Source organism: Alosa alosa, chromosome 18, assembly GCF_017589495.1.
Source record: "Alosa alosa isolate M-15738 ecotype Scorff River chromosome 18, AALO_Geno_1.1, whole genome shotgun sequence".
NCBI lineage: Eukaryota > Metazoa > Chordata > Actinopteri > Clupeiformes > Clupeidae > Alosa > Alosa alosa.
The window spans coordinates 27,158,562-27,182,239 of record NC_063206.1 but is presented as its reverse complement, the minus strand read 5'-3'; the positions used below and the strand labels follow the sequence as shown (position 1 = coordinate 27,182,239).

The window sequence follows — 23,678 nt, the reverse complement described above, 5'->3', positions numbered from 1 at the left end:
ATGGGATGGGTTGACATGCCCCTAAGACCAACAAAAAAAAGGTGGACCTCCTAGGCTCTACAGTTCTCGAGATATTCACAGAAAACTGTCTCCGCCACCTACAGGCCAGTTGGTGTATAGTAACATAAATTAATTTATTGTGGCCCCCATGAACGGAATTCCACAAAACTTGGCGTGCATACAGAGGGGTGTCATAATGATCCTACACTTCCAATTTCGTGCAGTTTTGACTATGTTAGGTCACAGATACCTTCAATTACACCACCTCATTTTACTTTTTTTGTGTTTAACTAGGTGGCGCTATACATGAAATGAGTGGTTATGGAATGGGTTGACATGGCCCCTTGAGATCAACATACAAAAAAAAATGGTCCTCCTAAACCCCTACGGTTTCGAGATATTCACAGAAAACTGTGTCTGCCTACCACCTCCTTTCGGGGTCCAATTCAGCTGGTCCATGAGTCAATGAGCCCTTGAATGAAGTAGCCACTTCTAAATGGGACCCACTACACAGTAGCTTAAGGTGTTTTGCTAAAGCAGCCATAATGAAATGAAGGTGTCATTGTTTGGATACTTCACACACCGTGCTTTTTAATTTCACAGACTACAACTACCAAGCTGTAATCAAAGCACATCGATTCCCTCTCACACCCTGCACGCGCTTAAAACAAAATAAACAGGCGTCTCAGTCTCACGCATGTATAGGCAAAACTGTATCAGACCCGGTTGTAACATTGGTAAATCTTCCATTGCACAGAATGATTTTTTGTAGCACGTGCAATAAATGACAGTCGAAAAGATACAAACAGTGCTGCTATACATTTTGCTTTGGTATAACCGCATTTATAGTTTTCTACAAATGCAATAAATCAAATGTCTCCATCACTCAACCAACGCTAACGGTAACATTACCTAGGTCCTTATTGATATTACAAGATTAACGTTACCTGCAGTAAAAACCAAGCATGTCCGATAAACATCCTCAGATTTATTTCGGCTTCAAGAAGAAATGGGAATTACACTTCGTGAACATCGTCCTATCCTTATTAGATGTTAAGCTCATTAAAATTACAGTCCTTGTATGAAGCGTCCATTGTTTTTCCAACCCACTTTTAACTTCCAACAAAATTCGTCTCACTGCAACGATCGCCATCTAGTGGACAAACGACTACTTCTAGCCAATACTGAAAATGCAGCCATGATGATGATGATGAATATTTATTTTGGCTTTCTTTTAATCCTACTGATTTTCATTTTTTTTTTTACCAGGCAAATCACAAATGAGTGATTATGAGCCAGGTTGATGTGGGCCCTTGAGACCAACATACCATAAAAGATTCACAGAGAACTGTGTCTGCCCTACCCTCCTTTCGGGGTCCAGTCCAGCGGGGGCTGCAGATGAAAAGCGAAAAATGGCGGTTCCATGCTATCCATGTGGGGTACATGCCCACCAAGTTTTATGTACCCCGGTCTTTCAGTGTCCTGGAATCCTTGTTGGTGTCGTCACTAAATGTACACATAAATTATTTTATTGTAAGGCCCCCATGAACGAAAGTACACAAAACTTGGCATGCATTCAGAGGGTGTCATAATGATCCTACACTTTTTTAATTTAGTGCAGTTTTGACCTTGTCAGCCAGAGATATTGAGATGAAAACACCTAATTTTTTTTGCTTTTTAATTTTTAACTAGGTGGCTATACATGAAATAAGTGGTAATGGGATGGGTTGACATGCCCCCTTAAGACCAACATACAAAAAAGGTGGACCTCCTAGGCTCTACAGTTCTCGAGATATTCACAGAAAACTGTCTCCGACCACCTACAGGCCAGTTGGTGTATAGTAACATAAATTAATTTATTGTGTGGCCCCCCATGAACGGAATTCCACAAAACTTGGCGTGCATACAGAGGGTGTCATAATGATCCTACACTTCCAATTTCGTGCAGTTTTGACTATGTTAGGTCACAGATACCTTCAATTACACCACCTCATTTTTACTTTTTGTGTTTAACTAGGTGGCGCTATACATGAAATGAGTGGTTATGGAATGGGTTGACATGGCCCCTTGAGATCAACATACAAAAAAATGGTCCTCCTAAACCCTACGGTTTTCGAGATATTCACAGAAAACTGTGTCTGCCCTACCCTCCTTTGGGGTCCAATTCAGCGGGGGCTACAGATCAAAACGAAAACGATGGTTCCATGCTATCCATGTGGGGTTACATGTCCACCAAGTTTCGTGTGTACCCGGTCTTTCAGTGTCCCGGGAATCATTGACGGAAATTTGGGCAAAAAGAAAAAAAAAAAAAAAAAAAAAATCTGACTAAACCTATATGACCCCCGGCAGCTCTTGGCGGTCATAATAATAGCCATACATGTGTATAGATTTGCTAGGAGTGTGTTGATCATGTGGAAATTGAGTGTAAAGCATGAGTTGTGTTTACAGTTCTGCAAAAAGAGTGCTTTGTAGTGAATTGTGCCTACAGTTGGGCAAAGTGTGTGTTACAAAATTGCAAACTGAGTGCAAAGCAGTGTTTGTGCTTTTAGCTTTGTGAACTCAGTGAGTGGTTTTGCTATAAGTATTAATAATTTTAGAAATTGTGCTATAAGAATCACAGTTGTGTTTAAGCATTCAGAAAAAACTGTAAGCAAGGTGTGTTAGCTTTTGCAAGAGAACTACAATGTTTTGCTGATTGGGTGAAAGGTTTTTCTATTTGTGTGTAGAGTTTTGCAAAAAAAGCCATACAAAAAATGTGCTTAAGCAATCAGAAAAAACTGTAAGGTTGAATGTGCTGGTCTTGTATAAGACAGCTAAAGCTTCTCTGATGGATTGAAATCATTTCATAACTCATGCCTCCACTTCATGGTAACAGCAATGCCATGAAACATGTAGGGCCCAGCAGAGTAGCCTAAACATGTACGTGCATGTGTGTGTGTGAATGAGAGAGAGAGAGAGAGAGAGAGAGAGAATGTGTGTGTGTAGAGAACATACTCTGTGTTTGCACTCGTGTGTGCAAGTGTGTGCATTTGTATGTCATAACTCTGGTAAATAAAGTTTTATTCATTCATTAGACATTATTCATTAGACAACCTTAAATTATTAGAACATTCATAATAACCGTACAATGTAAAAAAAAAAAAAAAAATGTGCTGCCATCACTGAGACATATACTCAATGTCAGAAAAGGCAATGAAATATCCACCTGTAAGATACATCTTATGTGCATAGAAATTAATAAAATAAAACATACAAATAAAACATAAATGTTGAAATATTACAGTTAACATGTGTCATTCCAGGATATGTCCAGCCTTCAAGTAATGTAATAAATATGAAGTGTCTGTGTGTGCGTGTGTGTACTGTGCGCGCGCGTGTGTGTGTGTGTGTGTGTGTGGTGTGTGTGAAACTCAGTACAGGGAAATCACATTCAGGAAAGGGCCTTAATTAACAGAGAATGCCAAGGAATCAGCCAATCACACTCTACATCTCATTTACTTTTATACTGTATTTAGATTTTAAATATGTTTCAAATGGGGTCAAGTAAATATAAATATAGTAATCAGATAAAGATTTTATAAAGCAATTATCAGGACTAGATTCAACATGATGAGCCTTACTGTCACACGGTTCATCAATAACATAAACAGAGTCTCCTGCAGTCTGGTTCTACAGGCCTTTGGCATTAGCTGAAACTCTACAAGCTTGGCAATGATACAAGACTCATTAAAATGCTTTTACTTCACAGCGTTGAGGACAGCGACAATGTGATGATGGGTTTCACATTGAAGAAGTCAGAATGGTTCTTTCATGAATTACTTTGCCTTCAAGTAGAGAGTCCCTGTCTTGTGAGAAAGGAATTAATATCTTTACAGCTCTTTGAAAAATAGAATTACTATTGGACACGTGCTGTGGATGTTCAATATTGCAAAAGTTGTAAAACAATTACAAATTTTAAAATAATTGAACTGTACTTCTTATCTGTTCAGAATACTATTTTAAAACATCATACAAATGTTAATTCAAATCAGCTCAGTGGCTGAAAAACTTAAATAAATGAAAATAAATATTACACATTCCTATTCTTATAACTACTGATTATAGCGTTTTGGAAGGAGCTCCTCATATATTCAGCCCCAAATGTAAAAAAAAAAGAGATTCCATAAAATCCATGTTCCATAAAATCTGGAGCAATTGCTCTCTTCCAGTAAGCCTGTCTACTTTTATCTGACTCCATGATCTATGTAAGTTATGGCAGTAATGTTACCTACACCTCCAATCAGTTAAGATCCAATACAATCCTCCTCACACTTACAAAATCACAGTTCTTGTCCAGTTATTGGAGTCAAGAAACTTAAAACTATACAGCTACAATTATTTGTGCATCTAGAATATGATATAGATCTTCAGAAAAGGTTACGTTTATAAATTAATTAAATTAGTCACAGTTGCATAAAGTCAATATATAAAATTGCACAATCCAGATTAGAGATCTGATTAGAAAAAAATCTACCTGAGATAGAGGGTGAAACCCATATGTTTCCATCAGACACAGACACAACCAGTGATTATGAGATGAGCCCACTCAGGATGCAAGAACAGATGGAGAGAGAGACAGAGAGAGAGAATGAGATAACATGGGAGAGAGGGGAAAAGAGGAAGCAATAGAGAAAGAGGAGAGCTTGATCATTGGTCAGTCCTGGATGATCTTTCTCAGAGTGGACAGCAGGTTCTTCAGGCCGTGCATGTAACCCTCGTCAGGGCTTTCGCTGGGAAAGACGTGGGCAAAGTCGATCATCCTCACCTCTACGTGGCCTTCACTTCCCTCTTCCTCAAGCCATCCACCTGAGTCCTCCTCTCCCTCCTCCTCCTCCTCCTCCTCTTCCTCACACTCCACATTCCCGTTACTCTGTCTCAGACAAGGGGCTGAGCCATGTGTCTGACCTCCGTTCTGCAAACTGTCCGGGAGGTCTCCGCCGCAGCCTCCCCGTCTGCAGGAGCTCTTGGCTGGGGATCCCTCGTGGGAAGACTCCTGAGGCGGTAGGTGGTGGTGGTGGTTGTTGTTTTGTTCTGCTTCTGTGTGTGCACCCGACGCGCCCTCGTACACAAACAGCAGGGAGCTGGCGTAGAAGTGAAGCTGCTTTTGGCTCTCGAACCATCGCAGAATGTTCTGGACTTTGCGGATGCAGAGACGGATGGTCTGCTTATGGAGCTTTACGCCATCATGGAAGAACTGAGCCAGACCTACAGACAAGACAAGGGAGAGAGAGAGAGATACTTTTAAAATGCCTTAATTGAACCATTACATCAAAAACACTTAAAAACCTAAATAACCCCCCTTCCCAGAGAGAGAGAGAGAGAGAGAGAGAGAGAGAGAACACTGAAGGTCACAGGGTTCACAGGGAGACTGTCTAAGAAGAATGGATGCAACCCTACCTCCGGCCAGAGTGTCCTTTCCCAGGCTGCGTCCGAAGAACTGATCATGGCAGACATAGCAGTCACGACTTGGCTGATATACCTAGTAATAGACAAGGCCAGAAGGGTCAACATACTCACCCAGAAACAACAACAAAGTTTGCATTTGTGTGCACTCTGATACACCCACTCTAACACTAAATCCTTACCCCAACAACACAAAGTCAGCTACTCATAATTCAGTCTTCTGCTCTGCCAGGTTGTCAACAACAGTATGACTTTATTCAATCTGTAGCGAGAGAGAGGCCATTTCATTTCTCTGGCAGAGATTGAGTTTTGTTGTCACAGGCAGCCGGAAGCAATAATGTCAGCCTGAACAACTTTCAATGCAGCCTGCCTGCCACTGTGGCAGACTGTTCAGGAATGTCTGCACAAGCACAAGACAGGTGATCAATTTGATCTCCATATGAGAGAAATTCACTTCCATAACTGTCTGAGTGAGACTGAGCGAAGGGACAACATTGTTTATGTATCTTTGTGTGTGCAAACAAGAGAGAGAGAGAGTGGGCATGAGAGAGAGGGGGAGAGAGAAAAAGAGAGAGCAAGAGAAGGAGAGAGAGAGTGCAAGAGCAGGAGAGAGGGAGAGATAAAGGGAGTCTGCTGGAGTGAAATTGATGAGATGCTTATTGAAAAGAAATGAAAAGAAAGGGAGAAAGAGTGTAGAGGGAATTGAGGTGAAGACAGAAGACCGATAAAACGAGTGGCCAAGCAAAAGGACAGCGAGCGGGGGTGTAAAGGACAGGGGTGTAAAGAAGCTGGCGTCAAACTGAGAACACAGGAAGTGATGTGATGACATGCCAGAGACCAGTGGGAGGTCAGCCCTGGATCACCATGACAACATCAAAACCACAACACACAGAACCTGTCAGACGCCAATCGGTAACTAGGCCGGCATCTGACAAACCTAACTAGCATCTGACAAAACAGACAACAATGCCCACTGGATAACAATCAATTATTTCACAGTGTTGTCAACTATCTATTTTAGGGTCTTTCAGTTGTATACAACCTGCGATATAAATATCAGCAGAAACTCTCAAAAACCTCCCTCTGTCAAACTCACAGGCAAAAGCAAGTGAACACAAAGCAACCACAAGCACGATGCCCTAGCCTTAGCAGCTGCAGTGACGGGCAGTCTTAACTATCCTGTTTGCACTGTGAGGTGGAGCTTTTGGACCATTGATCCGATAGTACTTCCCTTTGTTCAAACTATGGGACCATAAAAGTCTAATCACATTTCCTCTGTCATGTTGCTGGGTGACGGCCGGGTCATGAGACAAGCGGCTGCTCAGTTCAGCTCTAGGCCTCGTCCTCGTTTAGTGATAGCTTGGAGGAAAAAGTTATAGGGACAGCTAACCAGGCAAACACAGTTTAGACTGCTTGACCAGGGTGAAGAAGACACAAAGGAGGAGCTGAAACAAGCTACAAGATGGACATAAGACTGACACAGGCATGCACCCACATGAACACACAGACGAACACACGCATGCACGCACGCATAGACGAACGGACGCACACATACACACAGACACACACACACACACACACACACACACACACACACAAAGTTTTCTCTCCCTCACCCTCATGCCCAGGAGCAGGAAGCCGATCTCCTCCATCAGCGGGTACTTCCTGATCTGCTGCTGGCGCTTCTCGGGCGAGGCCAGGGGGTCGTAGCTGCGACGGCCCACCTTCAGGTCCATAATGCACGGCCTGGAGAACCGTCGCGTCACGTCCTCCAGCTTCAGGTACAGCTCTACGAGCAGAAGGGACCAGGGGCCAAAAGTCAGATGGACAGACAGACAGGCGGGCGCTGGCAGCAATGGGAAGGTGGCGTAGTACTTCGGCTGCACCAAGTATGTTTAAGGAAATAAGTGTCATAGTCTTCTTCTATCACACACACACACACACACACACACACACACACACACACACACACACACAGTTGTCTGTTAATTCCAAAGTGAGCAAATGCAGATAAACAAAGTGTGTCTCAGCCTTTCTTTATCTTCTTTAAGTGCTTAATTAGTTTAGTTACTGTAGTTTCTGTATGAAGTTTCAGGAGGGATACATGAAGCAATGTTGCCCATGCATAACAAGATGTGACACAAAAAGAAAACATTTAGTGACCAGTTAGGACACATCTTGAAAAGTGATTATGATTCACACACACACACACAGTTGTCTGTTAATTCCAAAGTGAGCAAATGCAGATAAACAAAGTGTGTCTCAGCCTTTCTTTATCTTCTTTAAGTGCTTAATTAGTTTAGTTACTGTAGTTTCTGTATGAAGTTTCAGAGGGATACATGAAGCAATATTGCCCATGCATAACAAGATGTGACACAAAAGAAAACATTTAGTGACCAGTTAGACACATCTTGAAAAGTGATTATGATTCACACACACACACACGCACACACACACACACACACACACGCACACACACACACACACACACACGCACACACACACACACACACACACGCACACACACACACACACATACACACATACACACACACACACACACACACACACACACACACACACACACACACACATGTTTTTCTCTCCCTCACCCTCATGCCCAGGGAGCAGGAAGCCGATCTCCTCCATCAGCTGGTACTTCCTGATCTGCTGCTGGCGCTTCCAAGCGAAGGCTGGGCCAGGGGGTCGAAGCTGCGGCCCACCTTCAGGTCCATAATGCACGGCCTGGAGAACCGTCGCGTCACGTCCTCCAGCTTCAGGTACAGCTCTACGAGCAGAAGGGACCAGGGGCCAAAGTCAGATGGACAGACAGACAGACGGGCCGCTGCAGCAGCACGGAAAGGTGACGTAGTACTCGGCTGCACCAAGTATGTTTAAGGAAATAAGTGTCATAGTCTTCTTCTATCACACACACACACACACACACACACACACACACACACACACACACACAGTTGTCTGTTAATTCCAAAGTGAGCAAATGCAGATAAACAAAGTGTGTCTCAGCCTTTCTTTATCTTCTTTAAGTGCTTAATTAGTTTAGTTACTGTAGTTTCTGTATGAAGTTTCAGAGGGATACATGAAGCAATGTTGCCCATGCATAACAAGATGTGACACAAAAGAAAACATTTAGTGACCAGTTAGACACATCTTGAAAAGTGATTATGATTCACACACACACACACACACACACACACACACACACACACACACCTCCAAACACATGCACACTTCAACAGAAGAATAAAGCACATAGAAAGGAAATCGGAAAGAAATCAGTGCTTCTCTGAGGCTGTCTGTGTGAGAAGACTCCAAAGCTCACCTTCCAAAGACTACTGACACCATGAACAGACTACTGACACTCCCACAGACAATAGCCCACCCAGTACTACTGACACTCCCTCAGACAATAGCCCACCCAGTAGGACAACACCTCTTTATTGATCCCTCTACTCTGCCGTTTATGTCAATAATGGTTGTACAAACAGAAAAACAAACCTTTCATTTTCTGTGTATTACAACAAATCCATCCCAAGACACAAGACACATTTCAGCTTGATTTGAACATTAATTTACTGTTTGACAGAATCTTAGAAGGTCGGAACCAGACTGAGGGACCATGAACTTTACAAGTGAAATGAAACCTTCAAAGCAGAGATACTGATGGCTATCACATTTCCCCACCTTAAAAGGAGCTCAAGAAAACAAACATCGGGATAACTCTTTGCCATTCCAAACAGGTTCTCTGTGCCCTAACCCAGGTGGCAGGATCTAGTAGAAACAGGTCTTGGTCTCATTTCCATGAGACTGTAATGTCATGACCTGATTAGAGGGGCTTCTCCTAAATGATTAACGACACCTTCTCTTTACAGAGTAGGTCCTAGTTTCAATCATGTCAATTATTAGTTTACTCTTATAGCTGAAGCTGCTTTGAGAATGTAATGCTTAATCAGAGATAGAGAAAAACTTTATTTTCTAATTCAGTCAAGAAATGTAAAAAGGCCTTAAGATTTACAGTATGATTTCATGTCTGAATACTGCCAGTATAGATCCATTCAGAACATGCATATTTATTCATTCAAGATAATAATACACACATTTTCATAATTTTGGCCCACTGCCAAGTTGAGAATGCCAAATCACCTCTTAATATAACAATTTAACAACCTTGGTAACTTTCTGTGAATTTTGGCAAACAATTTTTTTTTTATTATCTTTTATATGAACAATGAACATGGTCCTGAATTCTGTTGTGATTACAAACATGCATGTACATATAATGCCTTTTACACCTCAAATGAACATGACTCACAAACGTCTTTATGTATGTTCAGTTGAAATTTGATCTTCCTCCCAATAGACTACAAAGACTAGCCTAACCCCTTTGAGCAAGCTGCAACAAAGCAGCATTTAAAGGTAAGTCTATTTGCTTAAGTGAGGTAATGATCAACTCTCAATTTGCAGACTACCTGCTTAACAGATGAGGTCATTCAATCCTATCATTTGTTGATTACTTTTATAAGCCTCTCACAGCAAGTTAATAAACCTTTTGCATGTAGCTCCGCCTGATAAACTTGTTCAGTAGGTATATGCTGCAGCCAACCACAAACAGGTAAAACAAGCCCTGTAAGGACTGGTTATCTCTGGAATTCTATGCAAAAGTGTAAAGTAACTGATAACAGATCCAGTACATACAAGAACAGCATAATCTAATCAAAGATTATAGTCCAACAATTCATTTATTTGGAGGAATTGTCTTAGGGGGCGATCAGACAGAACACACTTTGCCACTTATAAAATGCGAGGTGCACTATGTTTTCATAAAAACTTGGGCACTTTTCCACTTTGAGTTGAACTTTTTTCAATTCAAGACACTCAGAGCGCCTTTGCAAAAACACGAGGCGCAGCAGGCACACAAAACGCAAGGCGCTCTGGGCGCATTAGCAGTGCGTAAAACGCTTACTACCAATACGAAACATAAAAAAGGCCTCACTCCAAAACCGCGTCCTGTCTGATTGCCCTCTTGGGTTGTCATATCCTTATAACATGTTGACCACTAGAGATTTGCTTATAGACGCTATAGGACATTACCATTGGGTGAGTCTGATGATGCCCAGGTGCCGTAGAATACGGGAAGGTGCGGCCGCAGGGATAACACCTGAGGGTCGGAACAGTCCCGAGCAAACACCTGCGGCAGGCAAACAGGTATAAATTACATCAACATCAAAACACACACACACACACACACACACAGGAAACATGCCAACATACTCACACACAAACACATGCACAGGAAACTCTCACTCTCACACTCTCACACACACACACACACTCTCACACACACACACAGAGAGAAACACACAGAGACAGAGGACACAACCACACACACACACACTCACACACACTTGATATAGTCCTCAACACTACTAACTAGAACCAGGAAAATAATGTCCATTTCACCTTATGGATTGTGATGAACATCTATAAAGCATTATGAATGGCATGTGTTATTACCTACATGAAAGCACAAATGCCTAGCTCTTCAATTTAACTAATTATTCAATATTTTGTTAACAGTTCTTAAGATACAAAGAGCAATTTGTCAACCACCTCTAATTATGTTTGTTGATGTTTGTGAATGCAGGAATGTTAATGAATGTATTCTTAAAGCAAGGTGTTGACAGACAAACTGACAACTGATGGGGTTTTTTATCTACTGACACACATTGTCGATACGATGGAAACAGGATGTTTTGAGCCATTAGAAAACCTATTGGAATTGGTGCTAATTGTTAGTGGAAAGTGCTGATGAAAGGGAAATGATATAGCTACAAGAAACAAACAGTAGGTCACCAACTGATATGACATCAAACATCTCAAACCTAGAGGTCTATCAGTCACTACATGATTACTTTTTCTTTTAAGTATTTTCTCAGTTTGTACAAGGAAGTTTAAAAAATACAAAGAGGAAGACAGCGTTCTTGAAATCTTGCAACAGACACCAAGGCCCTTGGATAGAATTCTATTATTGAACTTCACTGTTATTACGCAGTGAATGTGCGTGTGTGTGTGTGTGTGTGTCTGCATGTGTGTGTGTGCGCACATGCCTGTGTGTGCACGCATGTGTGTGTGTGTGTGTTACCTGTGTGTAGAAGTGCATCTCTCGAGTGCCTCTGGGGGGTGGCTGAAGCTGTTTAAGCACTGTGCCATCAGGATGCTGCAAGATACCTGCAACCACAGAAGCATCAAACTTTAGTTGCAGCCGTGGCCCACTGGTTAGCACTCTGGACTTGTAACCGGAGGGTTGCCGGTTCGAGCCCCGACCAGTGGGCTGTGGCTGAAGTGCCCTTGAGCAAGGCACCTAACCCCTCACTGCTCCCCGAGCGCCGCCATTGTAGCAGACAACTCACTGCGCCGGGATTAGTGTGTGCTTCACCTCACTGTGTGCTGTTGGTGTTTCACTAATTCACTGATTGGGTTAAATGCAGAGACCAAAATTTCCCTCACGGGATCAAAAAAGTATATATACTATACTATATACAACAAATCCCCACAGTGGAAGAGCACATGATAGGCCTTTTCTGGACATTTCTTTTACATTCTACTGCAAAAGTCAAGTCACTTCCCTGTTTGGTGTAACAGCTAGTACTAAATACCAGCTAAATACCGTAATATGTATTTATTCAACTGTATGACTGCTTGAACTCGTCTCTCTCTGAGTCTCTGTTGGACTCAGTTGTACCACTATCTAGTGATTGTTTTACAGCATGTCATAACTCTATGACTTAAGTGCTTATATACATCATCATTATCTGAAGCCAGTAATTCCTAAATGCTTCTGCAGGAACATTATGCGTTATTCAGCTTATTTTCTCTCACACCCTCAGACACACACACATACACACACCCACACATGCTCACAGTCTTACACACGCTTTGTTCAGAAATCCCCTTGAATGTGAGTGCTGAGCACACAGTGTCTGTATGACCCTGCCTGGGTCAGGTGCTGACTGCGGGGAGTGGAGCACTCAGCGCAAACTCATTCAGCACCCACACCCACGCCCACGTTACAGGAAACACTGGCCCGCTGCTGCTGCTGAGGCAATCACTCCCACAGCGACCAAAGAACCGCAGGTCAGCTTAAACTCCACACCAGGGCCGTAACCGTCCAGGGTTTACAAAAAAAGAGTGCGGTCTGGGGGACTGGGGTTGGTTAGTTTTTGTCAAAATTACACGTATATAAACATTACAGGGAAAGAGTCCTGTTGCTATAGGCTATTTACAAGACACATATTATTTGTGTTTTATTTGGACTGTGCAATGAGCTGGGTCTAGGACTAGGCCTACTCTCAAGAATGGACACATGGGAGAAGCCCAAGCCTACATTTCATAATGATTTACTGCAGACAGAAGAGTATAGGCTACTGGTGATTATTGTGTGGCCTATAGGCCTAGGTTCCTTGAAATTTTCCCTTTCCATCTCTGGATATGTGTTTGTGCCATAATGCAATGAGGCAATGCATACCTGTCAGTGAAGCAATCAGGCTACCTGAGCAAACGCATCGTACCAACATAGCCAGCAGGTACAAACTCCAAACCTCATCCACAGCCAACCCTTCTCTGACTCATAGCCTGTCATAAAGTCATAAACTAACTGACATTCAGGCACAAATCGTTCAAGAACCTACAAGACTAGGCTAGCCTGTGTATAAAATCTTTGCGGACCGATCTGTAATGGAAAAAAGTAAGCTGAATATTTGCCATTAATAAGCCTAATAGGTTTGATTGATGTTTTAGTCACTAATCTAGGCGTAGGCTAGGCCTACACATGAAGTATTAGGCTATATAACTCCTTAAAATACGTGTGAGTGGTATTTTGAAGTAGCCCAAGTTTGTAAGTAGGCTACACTCTTTAGGTGATATTGTGTTGCCAACTAACCCACTTTGTTGATGCCATATTTGTGTCCGGCCACCTGATGTGACAGTGGAACGCATCCATTCAGTCGCCTCTCGTCGCCGTCCGGGGCTCGATCTCGCTCAGGTGCCAGGGAGTTCGTCTCTTCTGACTTCTCTGACATGTTACGTCCAGTGTTTGGTGGTGCTTCGGTTATTCAAAAGTCACGGAACATAACAATACATGTAGGTAATAGCCGCTGTCATACCGCTGAGGGGAAACCGTCAACCGGCTAGAGTAGCCTATCAGTCCGGGTTTACAGCTGACTGACTTCGAGTGTGTTGTCTCGGCGTGTGTAGGAGGCGCCGAGCCTGTTGTGCTCATCGTTCACAGCACTGTCAATGGAAAATACCGTTTAGCCACGTCCCACTTCCTTAGGACTCGCCCACTCTCCGCCCCGTAGTAAGTTACACATTCATTCAAAAAACAGATAGGTCAGTAGCCTAGTCTATGCGTTTTGACATTAGAGTTTCTAGAACTGCTAATAGCCCACCAGGGATGCCCATTGTCGGAAATAGACGTTGTTAATCTCGTTTAATTATAGCAAGGTGAATCATGAAATTCAAGTAATTGATTATCAGTGCATTTCACCCTGAATTCGTGCCAAGACAGTCGCACCCGACATTGCATTCAAGAAAACAATATGCGGCTATGGCTAAGCGCAACAAGTCAGATCAGATCATCATAATTTGCCATGGGAAAAGTCCTTGAAAAGTCCTCGCTTTAAAGTGCAAATGCAACATAAAAACAGAATAAATTGGTAGCCTAGTGTTAAACAATGGACAGGTCGTCAGAATGGAATGCTAATGGAAGTGGGGGGCAGTGTTGTATAAAGTACTAGAAAGCAATACTTGAGTAAAAGTACAAGTATCGTACTAGAAAAAGGAAGAACATTTTGGTCATGTGGGATGAGCATTTCTAGGGCTTACTCCCCAGGTCACAGCTACTAATATGCCAGTCATTAGTTGAAACTAAAAATGTGTCTGTTCATCTTCAAAAGAAGCTGGTTTTCAAAGTTGCCAGAATTCAGTGCCCGGGAGTTTCAGGCCCAAGACCGACCATAGTGGTGGAAATTGGATAAATTAAGCAACATTTCAGCTCTTGCTATATCCTGTAGTTTTTATTAGTACCATGGTTCAACAAATGTGTAAAGGTTATATAATAATTCACTTCAACTGAGAAGTTAACAAAAAATATTCCACTATTCCACAAGTTACCAAAACAGAAAGAAAGAAAGAAAGCCTTTGAAATGTAGCCTATCTCATGCTTCCACAATGAGGCATATTGAACTAATGTTTAGGCTACATGTTTTTTGCATGGGTAGGCTATATTGTTGTTTGGTGATTTAGCCTACTCCTTTACTACACCCTCTTCTGAGCAAACAAGGCATATAGGTTTATCATGTAGGGTAATTGCTCTTTCTTACATTAAATAACTTTAATTTATCCTCTCTACTTGTCCCTGTAGTCATGGCCTCCTCATCACTAATTTCGGGCTCATCATTTTCAGTGGTCGACTGGTTGATCTGCTGCTCAGTCTCTCCTGGCCTCTTTCTACCCTCCATCCTTCCTGACGCTTGTGTAGGGCCGGCTTGGCTATCCGTATCTGAGAAAACTTTTTGGAAAAGACGGGCTATATGGACCCAACCAACTCTTTTTGGGAGGGAAGAACTCCCTCACGTAGGCTACAACCCATGCAGAGGCATTGCATTGGTGTCATGCACAGAATCTTGGAACGTGTCCTACTTTAAGAAAAAGATAGACTAGCGTGACAAATGTCAATATTTGTTTCCTCGACCGGGCCAAAAGTGAAGCGGCCCCACCGGGAATTCTCCCGATTACCCACCCCGGGCCTGATTCAGTCTTACTCTTCTTGGACTGAAGACAACTCCTGCGATGCTATGGATAAATAGCCTTTCACAGGCCGCTAGGGCAGGTAGCCAGTGTACAGAAACATTTCTTGCAAATACGGCCACGGGTGTATGACGTTATATTCACCACTACCCTGTTCACGGAGTTATTGTCGGGGTGGTCGTCTATGATAACGGAGGTCCTCCAGTAGGTGCTCGTGCTTCCATGGCGGTTTCAGTTGTGCGTCCACCTCCTTTAGCAACAAACAAGAGCTGAAATAGAGCGCGCAGCGTGCGGAGCGTGCGTAATGCAATATAGGAGCAGTGATTCGCCAAACCTTCCTTATTGCAGTCGCACACATTTTTTCTAATTTTATGTTTTAGTAACGAGTAACGAAGATGCTTAGTGGAAATATAACGGAGTAAAAGTATACATTTTATCTAGGAGATGTAGTGGAGTAAAAGGGGAAGTTGACATAAATTTAAATAGCGATGTAAAGTACAGATACGTGAAATTTCTACTTAAGTAGGCTACAGTAACGAAGTATTTGTACTCCGTTACATTACAACACTGGTGGGGGGAGATCAGATTTATGGTTATGGGAAGCTGTTTATGAGTCTAGTCCTGGAATTGATGCACCTCACCATGTTGCGAGGGCAACCGGTCAAACAGATGGTGGCATGGGTGTGTGTATATGATTATATTTCCCGCTCTACTGAGGCAGCGAGAGTTGTAGATGTCAACAGGGTGGGGAGGCGTCCAACCAGTTCTTTCTCTCCCCGAGTCGCCGCCATGAAGGTCGAGCTCTGCAGCTTCAGTGGTTACAAGATCTACCCCGGTCATGGCCGACGGTATGCCAGGATTGACGGGAAGGTTTTCCAGTTCCTGAATGCAAAGTGTGAATCTGCTTTCCTGGCCAAGAGGAACCCCAGGCAGATAAACTGGACTGTTCTGTACAGGCGTAAGCACAAGAAAGGCCAGTCTGAAGATGTGGCGAAGAAGCGCACCCGTCGGGCAGTGAAGTTCCAGAGGGCCATCACCGGTGCCTCCCTGGCTGAAATCCTGGCCAAGAGGAATCAGAAGCCTGAAGTTCGCAAGGCCCAGAGGGCACAGGCAATAAGAGCTGCTAAGCTTAGAGCTTAGAGCTTTCTTCTCCTTTTGCGAGAAGGGTCACGGCACCAAATCTGCGAAATCTTTACCACCCTCTGCAACCTATCACTGTCTGCTTCAGTGCAGCTGGTAAACACACCGAGATGTCAGCAAGCCCCTCAATGCATGTAGAAGGTTTCCAGCAGCTTGTTGACCAGTGTTCTTGAGCACCCTCAGAAAGTGGACTCGCTGCTGGGCCTTCTGGGTGACTGCCTTCTCGGACCAGGAGAGGTCCGCAGAGATGTGGGTGCCAAGAAACTTGAACGTGTTTACCCTCTGTACACATCGTACTGTGACATCGTTAATGTAGATGGTGTGGTCGGTTCTGTTTTTCCTGAAGTCCAGTATGATGTTTTGGTTTTGGTGGTGTTCAGCTGGCGCACCTGCAGGTGTACGTCCGTACGCACTGTGCGTACCATCAGGCTACTCAACAGCGAGAGAAAATTTCCCTTGTGTGTGTGTATTCACACCAAATTGGCCTACCATACTATCCCAACTATGCACAGTAGTATCCCATTAGCTGCATGCCATCAGGCTATTTACCATGTTCTATTACGTAAAGTTAGTGAACACGTTATCAAAATTAACGTGCACACATTTTGTTTGAGCAGGAGAGAGAATACGCACGCAGGCACGCATAGGCTACTTGTTGTTTTCTTTTACTCGGCTATCTATATATATATATATATCATATATATATATATATATCAGCACACAATGTTGAGCTAATTCACTAACTCAATACTCATCATGGATATCACAAGTTTTAAACAACGAAAACAGAAAGGATGGAGGCAATTGGTGTGTTTGTTAGAACGTTAGACTGCACTAAAGCCAGACGTCACGTTACTCTAGAACAAAACTAAAGGTAACTTTAGCCTGTATAGGGCTGTATCAAGTTGTCCAAATTAATAGTGTAGACGTTGTCGTTGTATTATTGCATGTGGATGTTGTTATGCTATGTAGGCTACTTTTTTGCTGACTGACCAATGCACGGACCTAAAACGGACAAATATTGTTCACGAGTGATTTTTTTTTTTGCGGGGGTGATGGGTGTGCGTACCATAGCATTAATTCCTGCAGGCGCCCCTGGTGTTCAGAATTAGGTTGTTGCCTGAGCACCACTTTGTCAGTGTCTCAGTGTCTCGACCTAATTCTTGCAGTTTGCTTTGTCACCGTCTGAAACACGACCACATTGGTGTCGTCAGCGAATGTGAGGATTGTGTTCTCAGGGTAAGTGGGAGTGCAATCATGAGTAGGCCTATAGAGGAAATAGAGTAGGGGGCTCAGCACACAGCCCTGAGGGGAGCCGGTAGCCTACTGAGTTTGTGGGAGGAGGAAAGGTCGGGCGAGTTTCACTGTCTTGGGGGCGGTTCATTACAAAGTCCCTTATCCAGGAGCAGGGGAGTGAGGGAAGGCCCAATGCTGACAGCTTGGTGACCAGTATGTCTGGGATGATGGTGTTAAAAGCCGAGGTGTAATCCACAAAGAGCATTCTCACATTGCACCTCCACTGCCCCAGGTGGCAAAAAGCAGTGTGCAGACCTGTGACATGGCATCATCAGTGGATCTGTTTGTTCGGTAGGCGTACTGTTGGGGGTCGAAACCGAGGGGGGTGGCAGGCTGTGATGTTGAACCAGCCTCTCAAAGCACTTTGTGATGACAGGTGTGAGAGTAACTAGGCGATAGTCCTTGAGACAGTCAATGGTGGATTTCTTTGGAACAGGGATGATTGTAGATTTCAGGCAGGATGGGACGATGGCTTGTGACAGGAAAAGGTTGAAGATGGAAGTGAAGATGTGTGAGAGCTGGTAATAGGCTACATGTCCAAATACAATAGGTGTTACACTGAATAATGTTTCAATCATAAATGCTTAGGCTTAGATGTCCAAGGCTTAGGCTGTCCAATGACAATAAAATATATTATATTCTATCAACAAATGAAGACATGAGTATTGCACTTGGTTTAAATGCTTTTTAATCATTATAATAAACCAAATCAAATAATACAAAACATACATAATGGTGCCAAAAAGCTAATAACAGCTCTATATATTTACCATTATCTTCTCTCTTCTATGTACACACAACCCTGATCTCATGAAGCTGTGATGAACTATAGAGGAAAAAAGTATTTCAGATCAACAACTCACAACTTGCCACATTCTTGCACTGATTGCTTTCAAAGGAAGCGGCAGCTGTAGTAGTAGGCTGCGTACAAAAATAACTACTCTAGGGGAATAATGGATGTTTTATAAATCACTTAACGCTAAGTTTAACCAATACAGTAGATTCATGCTATGAAGAAACACCTTCAAGCTCATGAAATAGATGTACACCACATAGATCTTGCGGAAGAATTTCAACTGATTGACAGATTGAAGAATTTGGTAGCTAGGTCTTCAGATTACAGAAAATGCAGGGGGGAAAAAACACATAAATGGGGCAACAATTCATCTCAGACATAGAAAAATACTAGGCTACAAGTGCAAGACAACGGGTCAGTAATACTATGAAGTAGGTTGACATATTATTTATTTCAGTAAATAAATAACCTGACCAAGCAATGTCCACTAAAATAAATCAGTTGAATATCTGGTATCAAGTATGTTTCCATGTTTGTCAATGTTAACTGAATTGGCAGTTTATGAGGACAACACAAACCACATTCTCATGAAAAAAAGATATGAACCCTTCAGTGGATTGGCAACAAAGCACATTACAGCCAACATACTAAGTTTGAGGAACTGGATTATCTGAGGGAATTCTCTCATTTTAGACCAAACAAGACCACATTCGGGCTGTTTAAGACAAAAATGTACCCTGCTCTTGAATAACACTGCAGAACTTAAGAGCTAAACAAATAAATGACAATGATAGAGATAAGGCTACGTGCTGGAGGGTGATGCTGTAAAGACATCTCTCACATTAAATTAACTAGGAAGCATTGTTCCAGGGAGAAACACAAGCTCACATACATCCACACACTGCAATAACTGAAAGATGACAGACATGAACCGTTGAAGAGCTTTCCATGCCAATCCAACCCCTGAACATAGACAGGGCCACATGATTACTTTCGTGGCCAAAACCTATAAGACAACTCTCCTACACGTACTGTAAGCAGCACATAGATGGCTTAGTGCAAATTTAGAATGCCTTTTAGCAAACTAATCACACACACAGATAAATAAAACATACGAAAACCAGGCACTAGGCAAGCACAGCAATCACAGTTTACACATTCAATCACATTAGTGTTTGGACAGTAGGAAGGTCAGACCAAGCTTGTCCTCTTCTGCACAAAAGACCAATGGCTCTTCACTCCCCTCTCCCTCTCTGGTTAACAAAGACAAGGGCAGACACAGAACTTGACAAATCACCAGACATTGCAGGAATTGAAAGAGAAGTAGTAATCCCAATTTGAAAAACAAACAAACAAACAAAAAACAGACTAAGACAGACACTGGTGTGCGTTTGTGAACAGCGAAAACATCCAAGGCTTGACATCATAGTTTGTGACTTTTGCACTCATGCCTCTTTGCGTTTGATGATGAGAGGGCCGACATTGTCTCCCGTCTCTTGGTTATGTTTGGTATGGGCACCATCACAGTATGGGAACTACAGGAGAGCGAATTAAAAGAAAGAGAGAGAAAATAACATTCAGCAACATGAATGGAATAACACATAACTTAGCAGCATATCCAAATTTATATAAAACACAGTCATAATGAACGAAAGAGTGAAAGAAAACTAATGTCCAACTAAACAAGGCGTTCTTTAATAAACTGAGGGTGGGCCTATCTATCTCTCAGCCCCATCAAAGTCTCTGGGCCTTAACTTACTTTCTTGGAACGCCAACAGCGACAGTACACAGCCTTGTCTCCCAGGTCCTCGATATCAAACGCATGTACCACTTTCGGATTGTCCTTCTGCAAATCCAGGTTCACCTTTGGCTTACTGCATTTACTTTTGGAGAAAAATGTTTGGTACACCAGGATGCCAACCGCAGTTGCTCCGGCGGTCAATGAGAAGGCCGCTATTAATTCGGCTGAGGAGAGAGATAAAACAGAAAAAAAATACAATAACGTTATGTTAAGATAAATCACCCAACATTAACCAACAATAAACATTACATGTGGATTTACTACTGGCAAAGCGAAACAATTAAAACAAATGACCAACTGAATTCAACGCCTGGATTGGTCGACCTCATCACTGCAAAATAAAACCCCTTAATTTCACCCCTTTTAAATGCCTTAAATTGAGAAGGGTTTTAAGATCAAAAGAAAGCATTTTGTTAAGTAGAAATGTGTATAGATTAAGGTTAGGTCTAAATTAAGGAGAGAAGCCTACTGAATTTACCCCTCAATCCCCCCCCTTAAATCAAGGAATCCCTGAATTAACACCTCAACTAACACATCAATCACAGCAAATAAAGGGAACCCCTTACTTGACACCTTAAATGTAAGATTAAAGGGGTTTCACACCTACACCTTATAATTGCATTTTAAGATAAAACTAAGAGTCTGTTTTACAAATGAAGTGCCCCTTAATTAAAATGTTAGGTTTTGGTATGTTTTCAGGTGTAATTTAAGGTAAAATTGAGTTCAGTACGTTTCGTAGTGCGTGCAGAAGTTATCCAAGCGCATGGTAATTCAAGGTCAGGATGTTAGCAGGATCAACTCGGGATAGCTTGCTAGCTCGACTTAGCACAACGTTAGCCGCTAACAGTTAAGTATGGCAGCCAAAACACACTATTTTTTACAGTCTGTCTATCTATACTACACCATGATCAGTGTATACATTGTTCGCCGGTTGGCGTCAATGAACCAAAATCTGACGCAGTGCTGTACATTTGGTAGGCCTACTGTCAGGTTTCAGCTTTGCTTGCAGATCCTGAAGTTATAATATAACATTAGTTAACCATAGCGGTTAACTTATCTGGCCAGCCAGCCACCACAGTTGCGAAAGAAGACATCTTAGCTAACGTGAACGATATCTGGGCACAATAACATTAACGTTACAGACTTTCTTTGGTCGTGGGCTTAATCAGTCATAAAGACACCGCCACCTGGCACTAAACATACCGCCAGTGGACTGTTGTTTTACTATTCAAAATAATGTTAGGGTTTCTAAACAGCTTTGCTAACATTAACGTTAGGCTACGTTGACGTCACTTGGATCACATGAGGATCCTCTTGTAGCTGGAAAGCATTAACGTTATCAAATATTCCAAACAGATCAATTATAGGATATTTGTACTACCTTTGGATATAGAGCTTGAATTACTCATGGCGTAAAATTTGGATAGACGGTTAATCCTCCTTAGATAAAACAGCAACGTCCTCAACGCCGATGCACAAGTTGATCGCTTCGCTTCTACCAGAGAATGTCTAATAAGTAGACGGGCTCTGCTTCTACTCTAACGTTACCATAAAAAAAGTGACAACACACACACCGGGCGGTCCCCCGCGTGATGAAAGTGCACTTCGCGGAATTCAACCCTGCCCACGTTCTGCGCATTTAATGTGATTAAGCAGCGCCTGGTTACGACAGTAAACGATGGTTACGACGGAAAATGATAAACGTGCATAGATTCATGCAAGATCTTAGTAAACAGTGCTGTGGTAAATGCGTGATTGTGCACCATAACCATGCAAAAGACAGTCCGATTAAATATTAGAGTTTACTGCTTTTGGTAAAATAACTGCATAGGCCTTAGTGCATTTTTTTCTAAGTAAAGTGCAGTTATTCACCCCTTGCAGACACGTGACTTAAGTCACGTGACGGCTCCATGCTGGACGGCAAAAAGATAGGAGACGGACGGCAAATTACATTATGTCATAACGATAATGATGAACTGAACACCATTACTATAACATCTTTGTAGTTCAATGTATTGCTGTTTGGGGTCTGATAGTCAAGGAAAGATGCCAGTGGTGTTGTTAGATGAAATGGGTCATGATCGCAAAATGTAAAGTTATTAAAACTGGTGGTAACAGCAAGTGGAATAGCGTTAGGTCATAACATTAGGCTACTGTAATTAACATTATGGTAAATGAACACCCATAAGTATTTCTAGACTAAAATATTGCAAAGCGATTTGGTTACTTTATTTGTCTTGCTTTTATCAGTTGTAACATAGTCAAAACGTTAAGAATGTCATAACAGAACATGAAATAATAACTTAGCTGCCACACTTAGAAGCTAGCTATTCTAGCTAACGCGTTTATCGTAGCTCATAGTGCTAGGGCTAATGTAACTTCGTCAGTTTGTAATGTTGCCCAGCGAATAAACTTACTTCTTAGGCCTACATGTCTTAAGTTAAAGAATTGAAAGAAATAGGACATAAAAAAACTTGAACGGTATTATCTGTTTACATTCAGATCTTGCCAAAGACTTTGCCTAAGTGCTATCTGCCGTCCTGTTCAGAATCTATGGTTGCTATAGCAACCGCTGCTGTGCTTCATACACTGAGGAGATAAGCATGCAATTGTGGTTGAAATACTCCAAAAACACAAAGAAAACAAACCAAAATATATCTATGCAAGAACATGGGATGTTGTTGTATTCCAAACAATAAGCCAACAGTCGTGGAAGGGCATTACTACGGTTAAATCTCACTATAATCTCCTAGCTGTGCGATATGTCCCATTACAACCCATTGATTTGATTAGGTGTTCTTGCCGTCCACTAGGCTATTTTTCTGTGGCGCGAACAATTTGAGGTGAATAGGCCTACTACAGTAGGCTACAGTGCAGTAGCCTACAGTACCTAGGCTAGTATTTTCATTTCTATAATACTGCATTTCTGTAGGCATAAAGCACAGTAGCCTAACTATGCAGTACAGTAGGCTACAATGCAGTTTTCTCGTATCCAAAATTAGATTAGATTCAACGTTGTTGTTATTGTGCAGAGACAACAATGCAGTAGGCTACTGCAAATATTTCCTCCAAAACTGCTTTGACACTCAGACAACTGCAGTTTTGACACTTGAAGTAATGCAGTTATTTTTTTGTAAGGGAAGATGTTAAAAAGTAAGAAGAAAACAAAACAAAAACACAGTGTAATGGACAGATTGTGCATTTCGGATTTCTTAAGCAATAGTCAGGTAGAACCCCAGGAGAGGTGTGACATAAGATACTAATGCAATTAGTACCGCTTGACACCCTTGAGCATTTTTTTTAATGACATAATTTGCCACGCCCCCCTTTTTTGACCATAAAAAAATAACTAGATGCACATTACTGTATACACCC

At 42.2% G+C, this 23,678-nt stretch overlaps 3 protein-coding genes across 5 annotated transcripts; 1 reads left to right on the top strand and 2 right to left on the bottom strand.

Moving 5' to 3' along the window:
- Positions 1–3,717: 3,717 nt before the first annotated feature.
- ipmka (inositol polyphosphate multikinase a) lies at positions 3,718–13,727 on the bottom strand. 2 transcript variants are annotated; one of them, XM_048269789.1, is made up of 6 exons: positions 13,403–13,727; positions 11,606–11,691; positions 10,555–10,651; positions 7,059–7,231; positions 5,437–5,518; positions 3,718–5,244 (listed from the first exon to the last, which is right to left on the bottom strand). In XM_048269789.1, exons 1-6 carry the CDS (start codon positions 13,539–13,541, stop codon positions 4,694–4,696), a joined length of 1,128 nt encoding a protein of 375 aa, XP_048125746.1. In that variant the 5' UTR covers positions 13,542–13,727; the 3' UTR covers positions 3,718–4,693. The 2 variants fall into 2 exon arrangements, with proteins under 2 accessions (XP_048125746.1, XP_048125747.1); XM_048269790.1 differs by having other exon boundaries at positions 13,407–13,544.
- Positions 13,728–16,039: 2,312 nt separating this feature from the next.
- Positions 16,040–16,410, top strand: LOC125311286 (60S ribosomal protein L24). The gene has a single exon (XM_048269183.1). It carries the CDS (start codon positions 16,060–16,062, stop codon positions 16,408–16,410), a length of 351 nt encoding a protein of 116 aa, XP_048125140.1. The 5' UTR covers positions 16,040–16,059.
- Positions 16,411–18,377: 1,967 nt separating this feature from the next.
- Positions 18,378–21,903, bottom strand: cisd1 (CDGSH iron sulfur domain 1). Of its 2 annotated transcripts, XM_048269791.1 has the most exons (4): positions 21,685–21,903; positions 20,262–20,467; positions 19,954–20,037; positions 18,378–19,755 (listed from the first exon to the last, which is right to left on the bottom strand). In XM_048269791.1, exons 1-4 carry the CDS (start codon positions 21,710–21,712, stop codon positions 19,738–19,740), a joined length of 336 nt encoding a protein of 111 aa, XP_048125748.1. In that variant the 5' UTR covers positions 21,713–21,903; the 3' UTR covers positions 18,378–19,737. The 2 variants fall into 2 exon arrangements, with proteins under 2 accessions (XP_048125748.1, XP_048125749.1); XM_048269792.1 differs by having other exon boundaries at positions 18,378–20,037; positions 21,685–21,895.
- Between the last annotated feature and the right edge of the window lie 1,775 nt (positions 21,904–23,678).